The following is a 24,529-nucleotide window of genomic DNA, read 5'->3' as shown; positions in this document are numbered from 1 at the left end:
CTGTTTTATTGCCTGGAAATAAAATAAAGTCGCCAACCCTTCCTGATGTCCATAGGCTGCTTCCCCCTTTGAGAGGGGGGAGAGCTGACCAGTGGTGATTTAACCTGAGGATCACCACACCTCGGGCGAGGGGTAAGGTTGAGAAGGTGAGGAGGGTCTTCAGCCGCTACGGGAATCGAACCCGCTCTGCATCACTAGCCAGCTGTCCCAACCGACTGAGCTAAACTGGACCCCCGGCAGAGAAATAAAAGCTAAATAAACACCATTCACCAATCACATTTGAGACTGCAAAAGCTTCCATAAAACACGCATGCATTGGCCATTAGGAAATCCCACATTTCTGGTCACATTGACATATTTATTTGAAGGACAGATCCAGCTTGCAGTGGAGCCTTGACTTTCACCGCTGACTTGCTTACGTAGCCGTTTACCTGGCCTGAAGCCTTTGTCCGCCCCATCATGTGAGCAACTGTTTGCTTGTGTGTCCTTACCCTTAACCTCAAATCTAACTGCACCCCTAAAAAGTGCAGTTCCGGAGTGCTTGTGGACAGTGTGGTGCTCTGCTAGTGCAAGCCCTCCTCTGCTAGGGAAACGTGCCAACATTTTAGTTGTGAAATTGACAATGCAAGGATTAAAGAAATGTTTTAGTTGTTGTAAGTCTGAAAGGATAGTGTTGGGGAGGGGAGGGGGGGAAATAAAGCTCTCCACATATTGACTCATTCAAGCTTGCCATAATGTTGGAGGTGAGTGACATTTCTATTGTTTAAACAGCTGGTATTAAAGTGATTCAGAAAAGCGTTGGCTCTGACATAGGTAGACAGAGTTCATTAACGCCTGACCTTGTGGCGTTCAATTGAATCTGTTTTTTTGTGTCTGAATCAGAAATGAGTCACCGATCGCCTTTGCGTTCCCGCTAAATTTTAATCATACTTGCATTTTCCCCCCCATCACACTGCTGGATCAGACGGAAAGGGATTGAATAATGTACAAAAATAATTATTCAGTCTGCCGTTGAGACAGGAGAGTTCAGTGCTGGAAGTGGCACATTTCTATGAACCATTGGCAGCGTTAGCTACTCCCATGTCGGATATACTGCAGCTGGGCAAGGCATGAAGCTTTCCTCTTAACCATGCCCAGAAACCCTGGGGAAGCTCCCTACTCTTACTTTTTATATAACCGAGACACCCCCATTGCTGTCCCCCCCCCCCCCCCCCCCCCCCCCCCCGGGCGGCCTGGCTGCACTGCCGACGATCCGTAAGCTCTCGTGCTGTGGGGTTGTTTTCAGCTTTGCAGTGCTGTAGGATCCCAAAGGCTGCCGGCTTTCCTGTTGTGCGTTCTTTGAGATTTCCGGCTATTGTATAAACACCGCAGCAAGGGGAACGAGCCATCTTGTCCCAGAGGTGATCAGAGACTTGTCAGGTTTTCATTAGCGGGATCTGGAAAAAAATAAATGGTTAACTCTTGGAGTGCTGGTTTTGTTTGCGAAAATATTAGTTCTGTCTCTTTCAAAGGCGTGAGCCTATCTGCTGCTGTAACAGGACAGCTCAAGTTCTGCTTCGATTTAAGGGGCAAACCAGTTTGTTCCAACTCGCTCTTTGGGGTAAGGCACCCCCGTGAGGGAAGATTCCTTTTATTCTTTCACGGGACGTGGGCTTCGCTGGCTAGGCCAGGATTTGTTGCCCATCCCGAATTGCCCCAGAGAAGGCGGTGGTGTGTTGCTTTCTTGAGGTACACCCACAGTGCTGTTCGGGAGTTCCAGGACTTTGACCCAGTGGCAGTGCAGGAACGATGATATCTTTCCAAGTGAGGACGGTGTGTGGCTTGGAGAGGGAGCTTGCAGATGGTGGCTTTCTCATGTACCCTCTGCCCTTGCCCTTCTAGATGATAGAGGTTGCAGGTTTTGAAAGGTGTCGTTGATGGAGGCTTGATGAGATGCTGTCATGTATCTTGTGTATGCTGCACTCTACTACCATTGTGTGCTAGTGGTAGCGAGAGTGATGGTTTATTATGCTGGATGGGGTGCCAGGGAGGCCAGCTGCTTTGGCCTGGATCTTGTCAACCTTCTGGAGTGTTGGAGCTGCACTCGCCCAGGCCAGTAGTGAGTGGAGGGCAGCACAATGGCACAGTGGTTAGCACTACAGCCACACCGCGCCAGGGACCCGGATTCAATTCTGGCATTGGGTGACTTTGTGGAGTCTGCACGTTCTCCCCGTGTCTGCGTGGGTTTCCTCCGGGTGCTCCGGTTTCCTCCCGCGGTCCAAAGATGTGCCGGTTAGGTGGATTGACCATGCTAAAATTGTCCTTTGGTGTGCAGATGGGTGAACGTTGGATGAGGCTACGGGGGGGGTAGGGCAGGGGAGCCTGGATTGGGTGCTCTTTTGGAGGGTCAGCATAGAGGTGATGGATGGAATGGCCTCCTTCTGCACTGTAGGAATTCTACGATTCCATCATACCCCTGATTTGTGCCTTGTCCATGGCCAGGCTTTGGAGAGTCAAGAGGTGAGTTCATCTGTAGAATTCCCAGCCCCTGCCCTACTCTGGTAGCGTTTCTGATAATTGATAACCCCAGTATGTTGACAGTCGAGGATTCATTATTGATAATACTGTTGAATGTCGAGCGGAAATGGGAAGATTGTCTCTTGTTGGAGAAGATTAGAAAGGATAAGCATTTGAGACAGAGGAAGGCACAGAGCTATGGAGGGGTTATTGCCCTCTCCTTTAGATATAGAACCCCGCTCACTTCAACACAGCTACACGCCTCAAACTGATATCATTGCAACTGTTAGACATGACTCCCCTGTGACAGGGATGTTTTTGGATGATGAAAAATATGGTCAAGCCAGTCCCAGTCCTCTTGCTCTTTCCCCTTGGCTGTGCATTTGTTCTCCCCTTCAAGCATTTGCCCAATTCCCCTTTGAAAGTTACTGCTTCCGCTGCCCGTTCATGCAGTTTGTTTGGGATCACAGCGACTACATTGAATCAGTTTCCCTTTACCGGTCCTCCTTCTCTCTGTTGTTTCGAGATCTTATGCAAAATGGCAGCCATTCCCCACCGTTGGTGGGGGACCAACGTTTTATTTAAATTTAGAGTACCCAATTCATTTTTCCAATTAAGGGACAATTTAGCGTGGCCAATCCACCTGCCCTGGGTTGTGGGGGTGCAAACTCCACACGGACGGTGACCCAGAGCTGGGATCGAACCTGGGACCTCGGCACCGTGATGCCGCAGGGCTAATCCACTATGCCACCCTGCTGCCCGTGAGGGACCAAAGTTGATCAGAATGCCTAACCTTGTCTATTGCATAACTTTCAGACCCCAGAGCGAAACTATAGCTAAATGCATCGGAAAACGAGAGAAAGACGTTGCACAGAGCTGCATTCCTGAGAGAGAGCAAACCTGTGTGTCTTCTGTAATTCTCAATTTATTTTTTTAATATAAATTTAGAGCATGCAATTAATTTTTTCCAATTAAGGGGCAATTTAGCGTGGCCAATCCACCTACCCTGCACATTTTTGGGTTGTGGGGGCGAAACCTTCGGGCTGCCGTTGTAATTCTCAATTATCATTGTCTCACCATAGAGGCTGCATGGCGGCGCAGTGGTTAGCACGGCTGCCTCACGGCACAGTGGGGCTGTGGTTAGCACGGCTGCCTCACGGCATGGCGGCACAGTGGTTAGCACTGCTGCCTCATGACGCCGAGGACCCGGGTTTGATCCCGGCCCCGGGCCGCGCTCCGTGTGGAGTTTGCACATTCTCCCCGTTTTTGTGTCGGTCTCGCCCCCACAACCCAAAGCTGTGCAGGTAGGTCGCGCTAAATTGCCCCTTAATTGGGGGGAAATAAATAAATAATTGCTTCACCATTGGCGGCCATGAGTTCAGTTGCCTTGGCCCCAAAATCCCTCCCTGAGCCTCTCCCTCCGATTTGAAGAAGAAAATCTCCTGGAAACCCTTTGGCCAGGCTATTAGTCACCCGCCCTCGTGTCTCCTTTCCAGCGCTCCCTTGGAAGCTCATTGGGACTTTTTAATGACGTTACAAGGCGCTACATGAAAACAAGTTGTTGGTCAGCAAGTGTCAAGACCTCGTGAAGAATGGGTTTGGGTCATGGAATTGTGTTCCCAGGGACAAATCAAAGAACTGGGCTGTTTTTCGTCCTTGAGTTTGTGGCAATTCGCTGCCTGGAGTAACCGTCTGCTCCACATGTTTCTGTCTGGCAGGAAATTTCTTTTTACCCATAACAGGAACTTTGAAATCCATTTACTAAAGATCCACTGGGCTTTAGCTTGAAAGAAAGCAGCGAGGGCTGCAATTTGGAGGCACCTCACGCCAGAGAACAATGCAGCTGAGAATCGGGCATAAATACTCGGTTAAATGGCAGCATTATTAACTGTCTGAGTGCATTGTCTCAAAGTCAATGGTGGGTCACGGTCCCATAACCTCGTAGGTTGTGGAGCGGGCAGATAAGATTTCAGTGGATCAAAGAGAAGGGAAAAAAAAAATCAGCAGCGGGTTGATGTTGGTGGGTTGTTTCAGGTCACAAATAGCAGCACAACTCAGTCACAGAGACTGCTGAGCCAGTTCAATCGAGCTGGATCAGACCCCGTTCCCGAGGAGGGAGAAAAGAGACAGCTGTACCATTCCTCATTGCTGACCACTGATCTCTCTCCTTTTTTTTTTAGCTTAATTTATTCGCGGGGTCTGGGCATCACTGGCATTTATTGCCCGTCTCCGATTACCGGTCAGTGACGTGGGTCATCTGGGACCGCTGCAGTTTATTACAACCAGATCAACAGGGCTGAATTGACTCCTCCCAGTGTCCCATTCCTGAGTTGGTTACAACAGAATTTGAATTTAACAGCGAGGCGATGTTGCCATTTCACTATTTAACCATGCTCAGTGCAAGAAATAAGATACTCGGGTTCCTTAAGTTAACGAGAGTTAATTTTATTGCTGGAACTTACTTCGGTGAAGATGCAGAAATTAACGAAAGGTTTAAAATGTTGTTGTCTCTCTCCCGAGAAAAGTTACAGCACAGGAGGAGGTCATTCGGCCCATCTTGTCCATGCCAGCCCAAAGACACCCAGGTGCCCTTTCTTAATCCTACCTTCTTGCACCCGGTCCATACCCCTCTAGTTTAAGGTGCAGATCCAGGTATTTCTTAACAGAGTTTAGGGTCTCTGCCTCCCCCACCAACTCGGGCAGCGAATTCCAGACTCACACTACCCTCTGCGTAAAAACGTTCTTCCTCATGTCCCACCTACACCGTCTGCCTCTTATCCTGAATCTATGTCCCCTGGTTCTAGAATCCTCCACCACGGGAAACAATTTCATCCTGTCCACTCTTATATCTTCCCCTCATCATTTTGTACACTTTAATTAAGCCACCCCTAATAATAATCTTTATTGTCACAAGTAGGCTTCCATTAACACTGCAATGAAGTCACTGTGAAAAGTCCCTAGTCGCCACATTCCGCCGCCTGTTCAGGTACACTGAGGGAGAATTCAGAATGTCCAAATTACCTAATTAACCCCAACCTATCAACCTAATTAACCCCAATCTCTCCTCATAGCTACACTTTCCTAACCCTGGCAACATTATTGTAAACCTCCTCTGCACTCTCTCCAGAGCAACAACTTCCTTCCAGTAATGTGGTGACCAGAACTGCCCACAATACTCCAGTTGTGGCCTTGCCAGTGTTTTATACAATTCCAACAAGGCGCGATTCAACTAAATGGGAACAAAGCCCCATAGCGAGCGCATTTAACCGCGTGTTTACCGGCACTCTCAATGCCGAGAAACACATGGCTACACAACCACCACTCTGGTTAAATCAGGGGCCTCAGCGGGTAGCACAGTGCCAAGGCCAAATATAGCCCCGTTTTCTACACTGAGGAGCTTCGCTCACCGGAACTCCTCAGTGTAGCGAGAGACCCCGAGGCCCCCAACGTGACCCCGACTCTCTTCTCTCTCTCCCCCCCCCCCCCCCCCCCCCCCCCCAGTTCTTTGGAAAGGTACCCCCAGCACCCGCGCAGGGCACTCCCAATCGGCAGCACACACATGCCAGCTTGTCCCCTTGTCAGTGCCATCCTGGCAGTGCCCTAGCCAGTGCTGCCTGGGCACCTTGTCAGTGCCAGGCTGGCACCCAGTTGGCACTGCCAGGGTGCAGGCTGACACCAGCAGCGCCCCAAAGGGCGCGCAGCTGGGGGCCTCCAATCTCCTGGGAGACCCCACGAATGCCATTCCATCTGGTCCCTGTTTGTGGGAATCGCTGCTGAACGGCGCTCGCCTGAGGTCAGAAGAAGGGGATAGATCCCAACACCCCGGGTGCTGTTATTATCCTCGGGAAATGAGACCTCGCGAAGGCGTTCAGGCTGGGTGGATCCCGGGAGCGGGATCTCCCAGCTTCTATCAGCCACGATGCGCCGTGGCGATTTCCGGTCGCAGCGCAGCCGTTGCATCACACCCAATATCCTTAATTTCTATACCTCTGCCAGTGAAGGAGAGCATTCCAGATGCTTTCTTAACTATCTTGTCCACTTGAACTGCTGCCTTTAGGGACCTGTTTACTTGTATGCCAAGATCACTCACTTCATCTACCCCTGTTGGTATATTCCCTGTGTAGTCCTTATGACCTCCCTAAATGCATGACCTCACACTTCTCTGTGTTCAGTTCCATCTGCCACTTTATCGCCCACGCCACCAATCCATCTATATCTATAATAATAATATAGCTATCCTCTACACTGTCCACCACTCGGCCAATCTTTGCGTCGTTTGCAAATTTCCCAATCGTGCCCCCCACGTTCACGTCCAAATCGTTAATATATAACACAAATTGTAATGGTCCCAACACAGAGCCCTGTGGAACACCACTTGAAACAACAAATATGTACAGCTATTCAAAACAACATATACAATCCCCCTCAAACATGCAAAAATGTGAAACTGCAGAATATTGGATGTTAAAACTTGGAGTGTCCAAATGCTTATTCACAGCTGAGCGATCCTTGGGGGTTTCCCACTGGAGACAGTGGATGTTGATTCAGAATTTTCCTTTAAGAACTCTTGGTTTGTAGCAATGTGGTCTTCTGGTGGGTTGGGTGCGCGCGCTCTATCCAAATTTACATCCAAGAACTGGATCATGTGACCTCTGCGTTCCGTAAACCCATGTCTCCATAAAACAGCTCGTGTCCTTTGCAAATGCAATTTAGCTGATATATGCCAGTGTCAGAGAATTTAAAGTACAGAAGGAGGCCATTCGGCCCATCGAGTCTGCACCAGCCCTAGGGAAGAGCACCCCACTCAGCACCACGCCTCCACCCTATCCCAGTAACCGCACTCTACCTTTTTTGGATACTAAGGGCAATTTAGCACGGACAATCCACCTAACCTGCACGTCTTTGGACTGTGGGAGGAAACCTGAGCACCCGGAGGAAACCCACGCAGATACAGGGAGAACATGCAGACTCCGCACAGACAGTGACCCAGCGGGTAATGGAACCTAGGACCCTGGAGTGGTGAAGCAACTGTGCTAACCACTGCTACTGTGCTGCCCCAGTGTCCTTTGCTTAGGAAAATTGTTCCTTTCAAAAAAGTTCAATACATATGTATGTTCAGTCAGTGACATTATAAATGAATACTTTGTGTAACACTTCATAACAAGCTCTTGTGGAAATAGTGTTGAATGGAGAATTTTAAGACCATAAGATATAGGAGCAGAAATAGGCCATTCAGCCCACTGAGTCTGCTCCGCCATTGAACCATGGTTGATGTATTGCTGATCCCCATTCTCCTGCCTTCTCCCGTAACCCCTGATCCCGTTTATTAATCAAGAACCTATCTATCTCCGTCTTAAAGACACTCAGTGACTTGACCTCCACAGCCTCCTGCGGCAAAGAGTTCCACCCTCTGGCTGAAGACATTCCTCCTCATCTCAGTTTTAAGGGCTGGTCCCTTCGGTTTGAAACCGTGCCCTCGCGTTCTAGTTGCTCCTACTGGTTGAAACATCTTCTCCACGTCCACTCTATCTAGGCCTGTCAGTATTCTGTAAGTTTCAATGAGTCCCAGGGCCCAGGAATGAGTATGGCGCAGGTATGATCAGGTGATAGCACTTGCATGATTTTGGGGTTGGCCTCCTTTGGCCGAATCGGGAGCGAGACAGTGCTGTCGGAGTAAGTTTGGCAAGTTGTTCCAGTTCGTGCGGTAGATGGCACATACTCCAAACACAGCGCACCAGTGGTTGAGGCAGTTTTTTTAGTTCATTAGAGGGTGAATATCGCATCACGTTCCTGACTTGAACTTTATAAATGATGGAGAGCTACCTGGATGGAAGTTACTTGTTTCATGGTACCCAACCTCTACCCTGCTGTTGTAACCAGTGGTTTGATCTGTATGGTCCAGTTAAATATCTAGTGACTGATGATTTCTCCGTCCCCCCCTCGGATAATGATCACGGTGTTAATGGCACTGTTGAAGTTTGTGTATTCTCTTCCTGGAGATTGTCCATTCCTGGTATGAATATTCCCTACCCAAGCACAGGGCCTGTCGTAGGATAAGCCTTGGTTGCTTCATTTATCAGCAGATTATGACTGGAGTTTCACTTTATAGAATCGTCCGCCAGTAGCCCTAGCCTCGACATTTGACCGAGGTTGCTTAGCAAGCAGATGAAGATGGCTGGGTGACATGCCATATTCGGAACTCTTTGCAGCACCAACAACCCTGGAGCAACAATGATTTTCCACTGACAATCGTGGCCACCTGAAATAGGAGCAGAGGACGCTAGAAAAACTCAACACGAGAGAAACAGAGTGAACAATTCGAGTAGCACTGCTGCCTCACAGAGCCAGGGACCCGGGTTCGATTCCAACCTCGAGTCACTGGCTGTGCGGAGTTTCCACTTTCTCCCCGTGTCTGCGTGGGTTTCCTCCGGGTGTTCCAGTTTCCTACCACAGTCCAAAGATGTGCAGTTTAGGTGGATTGGCCATTCTAAATTGTCCCTTAGTGTCCAAAAGTTTAGGTGGGGTTACTGGGTTATGGGGTTTGAGTGGGGGTGTGGGCTTAAGTAGGGTGCTCTTTCCAAGGGCCGGTGCAGATTCGATGGGCTGAATGGCCTCCTTCTGCACTGTAGGGATTCTATGATTCTTTTAATGGGTTTGTCCCTCTCGTCTGTGCAGGCGTTTATCGGAATCCAGCATTTCCAGTATTATAATAAATCTTGTTCAAGGCTTCATTGCTACTGTGTAACTCTCCGTCAAGACTGTCTGAATATAACTGGCCTGATGCTTAACTGCACTGTCGCACAATTTGGAATCAATGTCGAGCCACAGATTAATCAATTGACTGCTGAGTTCATAAGAAGTTGGATGGTTTCCGATACACTATTCTGTCAGCGTGCTCCATCTGTTTCCTCCATGGTCTCAAACGTGCTCATTTCTCTTGGCAGGTTACAGACCTCTTTAGATATTGTTGCCTCCCTCCCTCCCTCTCTTCTCCCCCCCCCCCCCCCCTCCCCCCGCTCAGCATATGCATTGGAACTAAAAGTTAAACCTGCCCCTAGAATTCGGTCGACGGTGAAAAGCATAGCAATCCTGTGAATTTGGAGAATAAAAGATGTGTACCATTGTAAAACCAGAGTTGTCATTTGTTTATTTCTCGCAGGGTCTTTGAGTTCATTTTGTTGAGATTCAGAATTTTGGCAAAGCAGTTGTACAAATAAATCCTGAGCAAAATGAAGTCAGAAGATCAGGAAAATGAGACAAAGCCAGTTCACTGAAAAGGGGTCAAGCTATCGACTTAAGAATGTCAAAGATGTTTTGGAAAGTCCCTGAATTCTTTTGTCGTTATTTTCACAGCGGCGCGTGTTCATGTGTGTAATGAGTTTCATGCTGTGTTTATGGGGAGTGAGGTAAATAATTTATGCTTGTGCCATCGAGGCCATTTGGTTGTGGATGGAATTGGAAAATGTATTTGCAAAGAATGCTGGTTTAAAAACTCCTGAGTTTCCTGCAATAAAACCCCGTTTGAATTGGTTAAGTTGAGCCAGTGGCTGTGTTATATTCTTCTGTAGTTTCGGCTCCCTGTTGCCCTTCTCCTACCCTCCCCCACTCCCCGCAAGGGACAACTCTCTGGTTGACTGATTCTTCGAAGGTCTGAAGCAGTATTTCACACTGTGAAGCTTCCTTTGTTTCCGAAGGTCCTGGAATTCCCCCCCCCCCCCCCCCCCCCAGCCGCCTGGAAAAAGTGCAAGAACAGATGTTGGACAAATAAACTTCTTAAATTTAAGACAGTCAGTCATCCAGGTTTTAATGTCATCCTGGTGTTGATGTATGATTCTGGGTTACTTACATTGCTGCGTACGGTTTTGACAAAAGGCAAGTGTGGGCTGTCTGGAACGAGAAGACTGCTTCTGCAGAGACTGAAATCCGTTTTTTTTTCAATTGCCCTGCTATGCTGCTTCATACTGCTGCTCCCCACATTATTGACTAGGTGTGCAGGCAAGGTGTTGGGAGGCACGGCGGCGCAGTGGTTAACACTGGTTAGCACTGCTGCCTACGGCGCTGAGGACCCGGGTTTGATCCTGGCCCCGGGTCACTGTCCGTGTGGAGTTTGCACATCCTCCCCGTGTCTGCGTGGGTTTCACCCCCCACAACCCAAAGATGTGCAGGGTAGGTAGATTGGCCACGCTAAATTGGCCCTTAATTGGGTACTCCAAATTTACTTTTTAAAAGGTGCATGCAAGGTGTTGTACCCGCCCCCCCCCCCCCTCCCAATGCTGCCTCCTTTTTTTCCCCTTTCCCATTTCCCCCTAACTAAATAAAGTTGATCATTGTCAGGTGGGAAAGTCCCAACTAAACCAGACGCAATTGTAAATATAGCTTTTTCAGCTGTGACAATATAGCGCATGGTTTCCTAATTTGTGTGTACTTTTATAGCCTAAAAATGTGTTCACTCGATACCGAATTTTGGCCGTATGCTGGGAGTGCGTGCTATCTGTTTTTTGTCCGATTCCCTTTCTTTCGGGAACGGTTTCCCAACCGTCGGCGAGTGCGATCCCCGCCGTTTTACCTGCAGTAAGCCCGCTACAGCTCGCAGATTTGGAAATTTCGAGTGCGATCTTATTTGTGCGGTTGCCTCGGCCGTAATCGTGTGGCAACGATCGATGTGGTGCGAGAGCCGGGAAGGGAAATGCCTGCTCGGAGCAGCCGGGTTCTTTTGAGGAGGAAGTGGGGGAGAGGGAAGAAAATCCGCAGTTTAATCGTGATGAAGAGCTTGGGGGGGTGAGGACTTTTCCCGACACCGTCTGATTGGCCGGTATGTGCACTTCCAGCATTGGCTACCATTTTAGTCAAGATTTCTAGCTATCATTCTTTGACATTCAAAACTAAAATATTCACGTTTTTGTGATCCTACTATTCTGACACCATTTGCCCTTTCACTCCCACGTGACGAATAGTCCCCACCTTTTTCTAGAGATGCTGAACTTGGTTCAGTGACTTGACAGCGTGGATCAGTGTATTAAGGGCGTTGTCTGTTGCCAATTAGTAATTACAAGATATTCACTCTTACAGGTCTGGCGGCATCTGTAGGGAGAGAAAAGAGCTAACGTTTCGAGTCCGATGACTCTTTGTCAAAGCTGAGCTTTGACAAAGAGTCATCGGACTCGAAACGTTAGCTCTTTTCTCTCCCTACAGATGCTGCCAGACTTGCTGAGATTTTCCAGCATTTTCCCTTTCGTTTCAGATTCCAGCATCCGCAGTAATTTGCTTTTACTCTTGCAGGTCTGCCTGACATGCTGCCCACGTGATGTGATGGTCCGAATCGATCAATTCTGCCGATCACGCAACATAAAATTCTTTGCTGGGGATGTCTTCGGTTACCATGGTTATATGTTTTCCGATTTGGGAGAGCACAAGTTCGTGGAGTAAGTTTAAATTATTCTTGCCCCTTCACCTCGTCCCTTTCCTTATTTGCAGCCAAAGTCACAGTGACGGGGCTGCACGGCTGCAGTGTGTTATCCCTCTGCTTCCTGCATATCTCTTTCTGCAACCCATTGGCGTTGTGCACCACAGAACGTTTCCTCTTGTAATGTCATTCATCAAGGCCAAATCACAGGAGAACTACTGGTGAGCCTGAATCATAACCCCTATTTTCTCGGCAATATCTGTTTGATTTTTGCGCAAGAGAGGCCGAGTGTCTTGTGGAAAAGGTCAGTGCGTTATTGCGAGAGAGCCTTGGAAAATGTATGTGGCAGCCGATTGTTTTTAATCCCCGGTTTAAATATCCTTCAGAGAGAAGCAAAAGGTGGTAAAAGTTGGACCAGGTGAGGAAGATGGACCTAAAGCTAAGAAAGTGAAGATTGATCCAAATGAAACTACGTTGATCAAAAAGGTATGTAAATCGCTCGCTCTGTTACTGAAGCAATGCTGCAATTTTGACCCCTTGGAATAAGGGCAGGACGGGCAAATTTAGCCAGATTTGGAAGGGATAGAGTTAAGAGACTTCTGATTATTTTGTTTGATTCATGTCAGGATCTTTCTTGGGATGCGTCGACGGCTAGGCCATCATTTATTGGCCATCCCTAATTGCCTTTGAAAATGGCTTGCTGGGCGGTTTCAGAGGGCAATTAAGAGAAAACAACATTGCTCTGCATCTCCAGTCACTCCCAACCTTCATTGGCTATTTCATGCAAGGGCTGTGCAAACTTGGTTTCGAGGAAGTTTGCAAGAATCTTGGCAGGCCAAGATAGCAGCATGAAACGGGCTAGGTTCATCTCCTGTTCTAATTTCTGAGATCTTTTTAATAGACAAAGCTTGTTTATAACATTTGGGCATTGTTGAATGAGGATCCCGCAGTTTATGCGATTTGTTTTAATTGCTCCAGTTAATTTTCTTTTTTTAAATATAAATTTAGAGTACCCAATTCTCTTTTTTTTTTCAATTAAGGGGCATCTTTGGGTTGTGGGGGTGAGACCCACACAGACATGGGGAAAATGTGCAAACGCCGCGCGGAAAGGAACCTGGGTCCTCGGCGCCGCGAGGCAACAGTGCCAACTGGGCCGTGCAGTAGCACAGTGATTAGCACTGTTGCCTCACAGCTTCAGGGTCCCGGGTTCGATTCCCAGCTTGGGTCACTGCGGAGTCTGGACGTTCTCCCCGTGTCTGCGTGGGTTTCCTCCGGGTGCTCCGGTTTCCTCCCACAGTCCAAAGATGTGCAGGTTAGATGGATTGGCCATGCTAAATTGCTGCTTAGTGTCCAAAAAGCTTAGTTGGGGTTACGGGGATAGGTGGAGGTGTGGGCGTAGGGCCGGTGCAGACACGATGGGCCGAATGGCCTCCTTCTGCACTGTAAATAATTCTATAACCACTGTCACCGTGCTGCCCCCCTCCAGTTACTTTTCACTAATTTAACTTGAGTTGCTCCTGTGTCTATTTTCATTCTATAGCAAGGTAATGGCCTCCATTTTATCATCATTAATATGGATGAAGAAACGCAATCACCTTCTATGAATGACCATTGACATTTGTGTAAGCAGCATTGCCATTTTTGCCAGCAGTTTGGCTTTTATTGGTTGCAAGTGCTAAAATATAAAATGTAATATTTTTTTTAAAAGGAAGAATGTTGTGCAAGTCTGTGTGGCCACTCTTTAACGTACCTTGTCACGTATACAGAGCATGTTTCCACCACACAACCTTGAAGTGGTTTTGTTGGATGTTTATGAGGCCAGATTATCAAATCCACTCGATGCATCCTCATTACTGATCCCGCTCATCAGAATCCTTAAATTTCTGAACCCTTCTTTGATTTAGCGCCTGGTTTGATCGTAACAGGAGCGCCCCAAGGTTTTATAGGCGTGCAGATGGTCAGAATCCCTGCTGTTTGTCCCTGTGTTCAGAGCAGTACCAGCCCAGCCCCATGGTTTCAGAATCACTTGCCAGGGAAGAGAGAATTGAGGGGCTGGAGTTGAACCAGACCGACAGAGGGCAGCTTTGCTTTACAATCCAGCCTGTTGGCCTGCAGAAGCTGGGCTGTTAAGATGCGTTATTGTGGGCAACCTGAACACAGGCAAATTTGGACGCGTAGTCAATAAGTGCTGTAATTTCACAATGCACGTTGGTTAGATTTGTATTTCCCTGAAACTGATGAAGAACAATTGTCTGTAACTTAATTGGCTGGCTGACGATCTAATAGTCAGTGCTGCGCCTGATCTTTGCGACTGCAGCATTGTTTCTGTCTGTCCGCTGCCCTCTTCCTCATCAACAAAATGAAACAAAGCCCGATTGAATTGTTGCTGGAGGCAAGCCGTTATGTTTGGCAATCAGGGGCACTTCCACAGTGTAAGGAGTTTTATGGGGGATATTCCCTCCTCTGACACAGGTCGGCAGAGATTCCTGATTCCTCTGTCTCCCCGGCTTGGTGTTTTCTCAAACTTTTAGACAAAGGGGCCACTGTGGCTTCTTAAAGTAACTGCGGCCAATTGGGGCCAATGAGATCAATAGTGGACACCGGTGCTCACGGCGTGTTAAAGAATCGGAATGGCATTCAACAAGCACTTGGGGGAAATCCCATCTCTTTGTTCTGTGGGATTAATAGGATCCAGGAGACTGGCATCTTTTATCATGGAATTCTGTATGCTCCCTGGAATTCCCCCACCCCCTGCTTGCTTATATTTAACACCGGCTAAATCTAGACTCACAGATGCCGTGTAAGTTTGGGGGCGCATACGTCTTTGAAGAGAATTCCCATATTTTTGTGAAAAAATTGTCTTAAAATGTCAAGTGTTTTGTCATTCACAATCGTTCCCAAAAACCATACGAGGTTTCACTGGAGTTCCCAACCAATGCTATTAATTGATTTTTAAAAAATATATATATATGCTCCTGCAGCTGTTAACATCAGTGTATTCTGGCACATTGATTGTTGAATCTCACGCAGGCTCCTTTTCTGAATTTGGTATTTTAGTTTTTAACCTTAATATCCAAAGGAAATTGGCCTTTTTCATAAAAGGTATCTCCGTGAGATCCGTCCCACTTGTACAACGTCACATTGTTGCTTCACAGCGAGATGGTGCTGCAAAATCTGCCCAGTTGCTGCAGTGCGTAAGAGGTTGAATGCCAACCTATAGATCATATGTTTGATGGAGCTAGCTGTTTGAGCCAGTCTGGCCAATTAGCTAATGTTCAGTCAGCGCAGTATGGAAGCAAAGCACGGGTGCATTTCCCTTTGAGGCTGACAAATAGGAGACTGATGATCATGATTTGATTGTCTCTGCTTTATAATAATCTTTATTGTCACAAGTAGGCTTACATTAACACTGCAATGACGTTACTGTGACGAACCCCTAGTCGCCACATTCCGGTGCCTGTTCAGGTAATTGAGGGAGAATTCAGAATGTCCAATTCACCTAACAGTACGTCTTTCGGAACTTGTGAGAGGAAACCGGAGCACCAGGAGGAAACCCACGCAGACACGGGGAGAACGTGCAGACTCTGCACAGCAGTGACCCAAGCCGGGAATCGAACCTGGGACCCTGGCACTGTGAAGCAACAAGCAAATGGCCACGAAACTGTCGTGTTGTTTAATATCTCGTCCGAAAAACAGCACTTCCTGCAGTACAGCACTCCCGCAGTACTGCACTGGAGTATTGCTCGAAACTGCAAGAGTATATATTTTTTGCTTCATAATACAAGGGAGCTGGTATAAAGCTGACCTTTCATCAGAGCAGGGGTGACAGGTCTGCTGTTAAATATGGTAAGAATTTGGGGTGTATTTAGTGCGTTGCAAAGAAGTCAATTTTCTTTAAATTGCATTATCTAATGGCTTATTATCCCCAATGTTCTGAGCAACCTGTTGGCAGCAACACGCTGATCATTCTCCAATTCTCCTGCTGACGTAAGGTGGTATTGAAGTTTTTGTTTCTCTCTGGCTCCAGACTAGGGAGTCGGTCTCCTGGCCCCTGCGAGATCGAGTTAATGCATCAGATCTGCTCGGGGCTGAAAGGTGAAGGAAGCCGGCTACCTTTTCAGATGAATTAAATGCTCAGCGAAAGAGTTTTTTGAAATAAACAAAAGGACGGAACATAAGAATGATAAAGTTTACTCATTTTCCACGCCCTCCTCTCCAGGCACAGTCTAAATATAATAGCGCAGCAAAATCATAATATGCTCAGTAGGTGGTAGTGATACCTGATATATTCTCACAGGAAATTATTTTGGTTAATTTAAATGAAGGGGTACTACCGATGGTGCTGGTGTCTGACTCGCAGAGCACAGCAAGTAGAAACTGACCTTTAGTTTACCTCGGGGTCTGCCGATCGTGTTTCAAACCGCACAGATGGCTGATAAAAGGCTACTCGAGTTCTGGGGTGGAGCAGATGATGTGTGAACCGTCACTTTGTGTACCTTCCACACTCCAAACAAGTCAATAGAGTAAGAATTGGAGATGGTTCACGTTAGATGATGAGTGACAAAGTGGATGAAGCCACCACCCAGTGCGGTGCTAAACCAAATAGACTAAAATGCTCCAGATCCCAGCTGTATTCTGTGCCCTTGTTAATACGACCACCACAACTAAATCTACAGCTGCCGAGCAATGTTCCCGGTAAAACGTGTGCGGGGTCAGGTTTTCAAAACATGGTATCTTTTTTCAATAAATAATTGCGTGCTCACTCTGCCTGTGCGCAGGTTAAGGAGGTGGAAAGTTAAGCTGGTCTTCAATTCTATTGGCTCGGCAGCACAGTGGTTAGCACTGTTGCTTCACAGCGCCAGGCTCCAGGGTTCGATTCCGGCTTGGGTCGCTGTCTGTGCGGAGTCTGCATGTGTCTCCCCCCCCCCCCCGTCCCCCCGGTGTCTGCGTGGGTTCCCTCCCACAAGCCCCAAAAGACGTGCTTTTTGGGTGAATTGGACATTCTGAATTCTCCCACAGTGTTCCTGAACAGCCGCCGGAGTGTGGCGACGAGGGGATTTTCACAGTAATGTCATGGCAGTGTTACTGTAAGCCTACTTGTGACAATAAAGATTATTATTTTTTAAAATTCTTTGCCTTGCAACTGGAAAAAGTAGATACAACCCAGCTCGGCTGTGATTCTCTTCACGGTAGAATATCTTGTTGCAACTTGATTTAAGAAGCAGAAGTATTAAGAATGCTTTGTCCGGGGCAGCACGGTGATGCAGTGGGTTAGCCCTGCTGCCTCACGGCGCTGAGGACCCGGGTTCGATCCCGGCTCTGGGTCACTGTCCGTGTAGAGTTTGCGCATTCTCCCTGTGTCTGCATGGACTTCGCCCCCACAACCCAAAAATGTGCAGAGTAGGTGGATTGGCCACTCAGAATTGCTCCTTAATTGGAAAAAAATAATTGGGTATTCTAAATTTTTTTTTAAAGAATACAGTGTTCTGATCTTTACAGGGGGGTAGCAATCGGAGACGAGGGCAGTGATCCTTGTACTTCTGGTAATCCTAACTTTTTTTTCTGCAGATTAAACACTTTACTGCCTTGCCCTAGTTTGGTATTGTTTTCGAATTCGGTTGCTACCAGTATGTTTCACAATCCAGGTAATTTGTGTAGGGGAGGTAAATGAGGATGAGTTAAACACTCTGCAAGAGCTGCTGATGGATGTTGTTTTTCTTTACATTTGCTCGCAGTTCTCTGCAGTGTTATTGTCTGGTCTGGTTTGCCTTTTGGAGCAAAATCATGAGGCTCAGCAAGCTGACAAAAGGCTTGTGTGGTTTAGATTATTTTTCTAATTCTGTATCCTCTTCAGGCCAATCAAAGGCGCGCTGCAGTGTGGAGTGGAACATCTTGTGGTATTGGTGTAAAGACCATTATTAGGTGTGTCCGCAAGTGGGTACATTTTCCAGGAAATGTGGTTTTTGTGGATCCTTCTCCTTTCGGAGAAGGCAGTGATGCTTATCTGAAGCCCTCGAGAACTATATCCTCTCTCTCTGTCCTCCAGCGATCTTCATTTCGTGTTAGCGCGTGTGTTCCTGAGTGAGCCTCGTCAACTTTGTTTACTTGGGTTGATTTAGCAATAAATACATCTGTGACTATTTTGAAGTACTGATGCCTATAAATAGAACGCCCCGGGGGGGGGGGGGGGGGGGGGGGGGGTCTGTGCCCAATTTCAATGCTGTGATTGGCTGCAAGGTTCCGCTCCCACTTGAAATGAAATGAAATGAAAATCGCTTATTGTCACGAGTAGGCTTCAATGAAGTTACTGTGAAAAGCCCCTAGTCGCCACATTCCGGCGCCTGTCCGGGGAGGCTGGTACGGGAATCGAACCGTGCTGCTGGCCTGCTTGGTCTGCTTTAAAAGCCAGCGATTTAGCCTTGTGAGCTAAACCAGCCCCTCTTAAGTATCATCGTGAATTGTGCAGGATGAAGAATTTGTGGATATTGTAGAGAATAGAACATCATAGCGCAGTACAGGCCCTTCGGCCCTCGATGGTGCGTCGACCTGTGAAACCCCTCTAAAGCCCATCTACACTAGGGCAGCACAGTAGCATGGTGGTTAGCATCAATGCTTCACAGTTCCAGGGTCCCAGGTTCGATTCCCGGCTGGGTCACTGTCTGTGCGGAGTCTGCACGTCCTCCCCGTGTGCGCGTGGGTTTCCTCCGGGTGCTCCGGTTTCCTCCCACAGTCCAAAGATGTGCGGGTTAGGTGGATTGGCCAGGCTAAATTGCCCTTAGTGTCCTAAAAAATAATGTTAATGGGGGTTGTTGGGTTACTGGTATAGGGTGGATACGTGGGCTTGAGTAGGGTGATCATTGCTCGGCACAACATTGAGGGCCGAAGGGCCTGTTCTGTGCTGTACTGTTCTAAAACTATTCCCTTATTGTCCATATGTCTATCCAATGACCATTTGAATGCCCTTAGTGTTGGCGAGTCCACTACTGTTGCAGGCAGGCCATTCCACACCCTTACTACTCTCTGAGTAAAGAACCTACCTCTGACATCTGTCCTATATCTATCTCCCCTCAATTTAAAGCTTTGTCCCCTCGTGCTGGACATCACCATCCGAGGAAAAAGGCTCTCAATGTCCACCCTATCTAATCCTCTGATTATCTTGTATGCCTCAATTAAGTCACCTCTTAACCTTCTTTAATGAAAACAGCCTCAAGTCCCTCAGCCTTCCCTCATAAGATCTTCCCTCCATACCAGGCAACATTCTGGTAAATCTCCTCTGCACCTTTCCCAATGCTTCAACATCCTATAATGCGGTGACCAGAATTGCACGCAATACTCCAAATGCGGCCGCACCAGTGTTTTATACAGCTGCAACGTGACCTCATGGCTTCGAAACTCAATCCCTCTATCAATAAAAGCTAACACACCGTACGCCTTCTTAACAACCCTCTCAACCTGGGTGGCAACTTTCAGGGATCTATGGACATGGACACCGAGATCTCTCTGCTCGTCCACACTACCAAGAATCTTACCATTAGCCCAGTACTCTGTCTTCCTGTTATTCCTTCCAAAATGAATCACCTCACACTTTTCTGCATTAAACTCCATTTGCCACCTGTCAGCCCAGCTCTGCAGCTTATCTATGTCCCTCTGTAACTTGTAACATCCTTCTGCACTGTCCACAACTCCACCGACTTTAGTGTCATCTGCAAATTTACTCACCCATCCTTCTACGCCCCCCTCCAGGTCATTTATAAAAATGACAAACTACAGTGGCCCCAAAACAGATCTTTGTGGTACACCACTAGTAACTGGACTCCAGTCTGAACATTTCCCATCAACCACCACCCTTTGTCTTCTTCCAGCTAGCCAATTTCTGATCCAAACTGCTAAATCACCCTGAATCCCATGCCTCTGTATTTTCTGCAATAGCCTACCGTGGGGAACCTTATCAAACGCTTTACTGAAATTCATATACACCACATCAACTGCTTTACCCTCATCCACCTGTTTGGTCACCTTCTCAAAGAACTCAATAAGGTTTGTGAGGCACGACCTACCCTTCACAAAACCGTGTTGACTATCTCTAATAAAATTATTCCTTTCCAGATGGTTATACATCCTGTCTCTTATAAACCTTTCCATGACTTTGCCCACAACAGAAGTAAGGTTCACTGGTCTATAGTTACCGGGGTTGTCTCTACTCCCCTTCTTGAACAAGGGGACAACATTTGCTATCCTCCAGTCTTCTGGCACTATTCCTGTAGACAAAAATGACTTGAAGATCAAAGCCAAAGGCTCCGCAATCTCCTCCCTAGCTTCCCAGAGAATCCTAGGATAAATCCCATCCGGCCCAGGGGACTTCTAGTCTAGTAGCCTGTATCTCAGTATTCTCCTCGACAACTTTGTCTTTTTCCTGTGTGAATACAGTACAGACAAAAAATATTCATTTAGCACCTCTCTTATCACCTCGGACTCCACGCACAACTTCCCACTACTGTCCTTAACTGGCCCGACTCTTACCCTAGTCATTCTTTTATTCCTGACATATCTATAGAAAGCTTTAGGGTTATCTTTGATCCTACCTGCCAAAGACTTCTCATGTCCTCTCCTGGCTCTTCTTAGCTATCTCTTTAGGTCCGTCCTAGCTAACTTGTAACTCTCGAGCGCCCTAACTGAACCTTTACATAAGCCTCCTTCTTCCTCTTGACAAGTGTTTCAACTACTTTAGTAACCACGGTTCCCTCGCTCGACCACTTCCTCCCTGCCTGACGGGTACATACTTATCAAGGACACTCAGTAGCTGTTCCTTGAATAAGCTCCACATTTCCATTGTGCCCATCCCCTGCAGTTTCCCTCCCATCCGATGCATCCTAAGCCTTGCCTCATCGCATCATAATTGCCTTTCCCCCAGATATAACTCTTGCCCTGCAGCATATACCTATCCCATTCCATCACCAAAGTAAACGTAATCGAATTGTGGTCACTATCACCAACGTGCTCACCTACCTCCAAATCTAAGACCTGTCCTGGTTCATTACCCAGTACCAAATCCAATACGGCCTCATGTCTTGTTGGCCTATCTACATACCGTGTCAGGAAACCCTCCTGCACACATTGGACAAAAACGGACCCATCTCAAGTACTCGAACTATAGCGTTTCCAGTCGATATTTGGAAAGTTAAGTCCCAAATATTGACTGGAAACTCTATAGTTCGAGTTCGAGAATGGTTAGGGTTTCCTTGCCATCAATGATCCTGCAGTTGAGTGAGTGACGGGTGGTCATGGTCTTGGAAGGAAACCCACTTGACTGGTTTATCAGGGATTTCCTAGAATTTACAGTGCAGAAGGAGGCAACTCGGCCCATCGAGTCTGCACAGGCCCAGGAAAGATCACCCTATCCAAGCCCACACTTCCGCTCTTTCCCCGTAACCCAGTATCCCCATCTAACTTTCACTAAGGGCAATTTATCATGGCCAACCCACCTAACCTGCACATCTTTGGACTGTGGGAGGAAACCGGAGCTCCCGGAGGAAACCCGCAGACAGTGACCCAAGCCGGGAATCGAACCTGGGACCCTGCAGCTGTGGAGCAACTGTGCTAATCACTGTGCTACAGCGGTTAGCACTGCTGCTTCACACCTTCAGGGTCCCAGGTTCGATTCCCGGCTTGGGCCGCTTTCTGTGCGGAGTCTGCACGTTCTCCACGTGGGTTTCCTCCCACATGCCAAAAATGCGCAGGGGAGGTAGATTGGCCACTCTAAATTCCACTTGGTGTCCAAAAAGGTTGGATGGGGTTACGGGGATAGGGTAGAGGTTTCAATGGGCCGAATGGCGGCCTCCTGCACTATAAATTCTATGATTATATCTGGAAACACTTTCATAAACGGGATAATTGTAAGTGGGGTTGTGGGGACGGGGGCATTTTAAATGACCTGCAGAAATATAGATTTTTTTGAACACTAACAACAATATCCAGAGTTAACAGCAAAGGAGCAAACCATTTAAAATCTGGAGTGGAGTCCCGTTAGGCAATTTCCCTCCAGTCTGTTCAGCAACTCCTTCAACTGACTGGGCCCAAACGTGAGAACACGCAGCAAACTATTGACGCGAGTTTCTTAGGTGGACAATCACATTCGTTAGTGAGGGATCACTGAAGAAGACGCGTTGTTTTGGAGAAGCTGAGATGGTCGTCTTTCGAGCAAGGCAGGTCCGGGAGATTTAATCAAGGCATTTAACGGACCCAGATTTAAGATATTTGGCGACTGAAAAGGGGGAAAATATTTTTTTAAAACAGTAAATTGTCAGCAGTGGAAACCAATTCAATGTTAATTTTCAAAAGGGTATTGACTAAATCTTTGGAAAGGAACTTGGCAGGAAAAGAGCAGGTAAGCAAAACCAAAGTCCAGCAGAGGTATGATAGACTGCATCAGTCTGTGGTGCTGTTTTTAATACAAAGTGCCTGGAGGCAGCGTGCAATTCGAAAAGGGCCACATCAAAGGAGCCACTTCCTAATGCGAGACTCAATTCGGAGGGCATTTCAAACTGCTCGCTCCGAAACCAGATCGTCCACTTCAGAGCCGCAAGTTTCCACAGCAGCAGCCCTGACCTCTGTCCACCACAGAGGCAGCTTCTGTGCACAGCAGAAACGATCAGAGTTCACTTTCTTTTTTAAATAACGTCCATTTGCAGCTTGTGTTAAGAAACTGGTTCCAAGCCAGAACTGTGTTCACCATTCCAACTTGTGGCAGCACCCGAGCTTGTGACATGTGAAGTTACTGACGGTGCTGGAAACGTTGGCCGACTTCAAAATCCTTCAGACGTTGACATAAACTTACTTGCCAAACGCTGTTTTAGAAATCATGCTAAACATGGATAAGATTTCCATTTGCACCCCCCGAGGTCACATCCCCACTTTGCAAGTTTTAGATTTCGCAAACTGCGAAAAATCCATTGTTTAATTTCAATTATTTAGACAGTTTGACTCACTGTCAGTGTCCCACTTGAAAGAGTAAAATAACCGTACAATGCTTTAGCTCAAAATCTATGACATAACAAACTGCTGACTGTTCTTTTTCTAAATTTAAAATATGGTTAAATTGTAGGTTTCTGGTAAGCGTACTCCAGTCAATTTAATTCAGTTAAGTGCTTCAAATGGCTGCAACGCCTCACAACACAACAGCGAAGATAGCAGCGTATAAATATTGTGACCAGGTGGATGAGAACCTAATATCGACAGTGATGTATGTAGGACGGCACGGTACCACAGTGGTTAGCACTGTTGTTTCACAGCGCCAGGGTCCCAGGTTCGATTCCCCGCTGGGTCACTGTCTGTGTGGAGTCTGCACGTTCTCCCCGTGTCTGCGTGGGTTTCCTCCGGGAGCTCCGGTTTCCTCCCACAAGTCCCGAAAGACGTGCTGTTAGGGTGAATTGGACATTCTGAATTCTCCCCCGGTGTACCCGAACAGGCGCCGGAATGTGGCAACTAGGGGCTTTTCACAGTAACTTCATTGCACTGTTAATGTAAGCCTACTTGTGACAATAATAAAGATTATTATTGTTACATGCCAGTCGAAGCCAGGGACTTCCAGATTTCACGGTCCTGTCCTCTCGCTGATTACCGCAAGGCGCGTCTGTGTTTGGGGTGTGCTGGGTTCCTCCAGTTAGAGGCCTGGCAACTTTTAAGGTGGGTTTACCGTTGCACAATAGCAGACTCGCGGCCCTTGACCGGGGGTAGGTCCAGTTCCAGTGGAGAGGGAACCTCGTCTATTGAGGATCTCCCTCCAGCTGCAGCCTTCATCCTCCATCGCCGCCGTTGATACCAGACGCAGATCTTCCACCTGATCCGCCGTTGAGGACTTGCTTTGCATTGTGCCTTATCTGGTTCCTCCCCTCTGACCCTCTGACCTTACCGTCATGGGCGACCCTGCCAGGAGTTTAAAATTCCCAACGGCATTGCTCTCGGGATCAACAGAATGTTCGACCCTCTCCACCCTGGCAAGACAGCAATCCAAGGAAAGGATAACACTTCACTGTAGCAAAATGACACTAAAAAGGAACAAAAGTTCGCACCTTTTTTTAGTACCCAATAATTTTTTTTCCAATTAAGGGGCAATTTAGCACAGCCAATCCACCTGCCCTGCACAGCTTTGGGTTGTGGAGGTGAAACCCACACAGACACGGGGAGAATGTGCAAACTCCACACGGACAGTGACCCAGGGCCGGGATCGAACCACCGTTCTGCCCTACAAAATTTGACACCTAACCATGTAATAGTTTGGTCAGAGAGGTAGGATTTAGTAAAGGTAATTGAGCAGCGTCCACAAGACCCTCGGCACCTCTCTGGGAGACAAACAAGTGCTCTTCACTCTCTCCTGCCATATGGCCTCTCCCTCCCCTCCTGTTCCTGCTCACCCCCCTCCACCGCTCTCCCGTCAGCCCTCCCACCCCCAATTTGTGTGTAGGTAGTCGAACTTGTCTTGGCACTAAACGCTTCACAGTATTTCCTTTAAATTAAATCGTGCAGTCTCGCTGTGAAAAGATCTCTGCCCAATCATAGAATTTACAGTGCAGAAGGAGGCCATTCGGCCCATCGAGTCTGCACCGGCTCTTGGAAAGAGCACCCTACCCAAGG

General features: G+C 47.6%; 1 protein-coding gene across 1 annotated transcript in view; it reads left to right on the top strand.

The window, feature by feature from the left end:
• sae1 (SUMO1 activating enzyme subunit 1) overlaps window positions 1-24,529 on the top strand; it is a 105,628-nt gene that overhangs the window by 10,111 nt on the left and 70,988 nt on the right. Inside the window, exons 4-5 of the mRNA XM_038785865.1 lie at window positions 11,776-11,918; window positions 12,286-12,385. Coding sequence (XP_038641793.1) covers window positions 11,776-11,918; window positions 12,286-12,385 — 243 coding nt within the window. The remainder of the gene's footprint in view (window positions 1-11,775; window positions 11,919-12,285; window positions 12,386-24,529) is intronic.

This window comes from Scyliorhinus canicula, chromosome 27 (assembly GCF_902713615.1).
Source record: "Scyliorhinus canicula chromosome 27, sScyCan1.1, whole genome shotgun sequence".
Lineage (NCBI taxonomy): Eukaryota > Metazoa > Chordata > Chondrichthyes > Carcharhiniformes > Scyliorhinidae > Scyliorhinus > Scyliorhinus canicula.
Note: the sequence above shows the minus strand (reverse complement) of the source record. Positions and strands in the feature narration are given on the sequence as shown.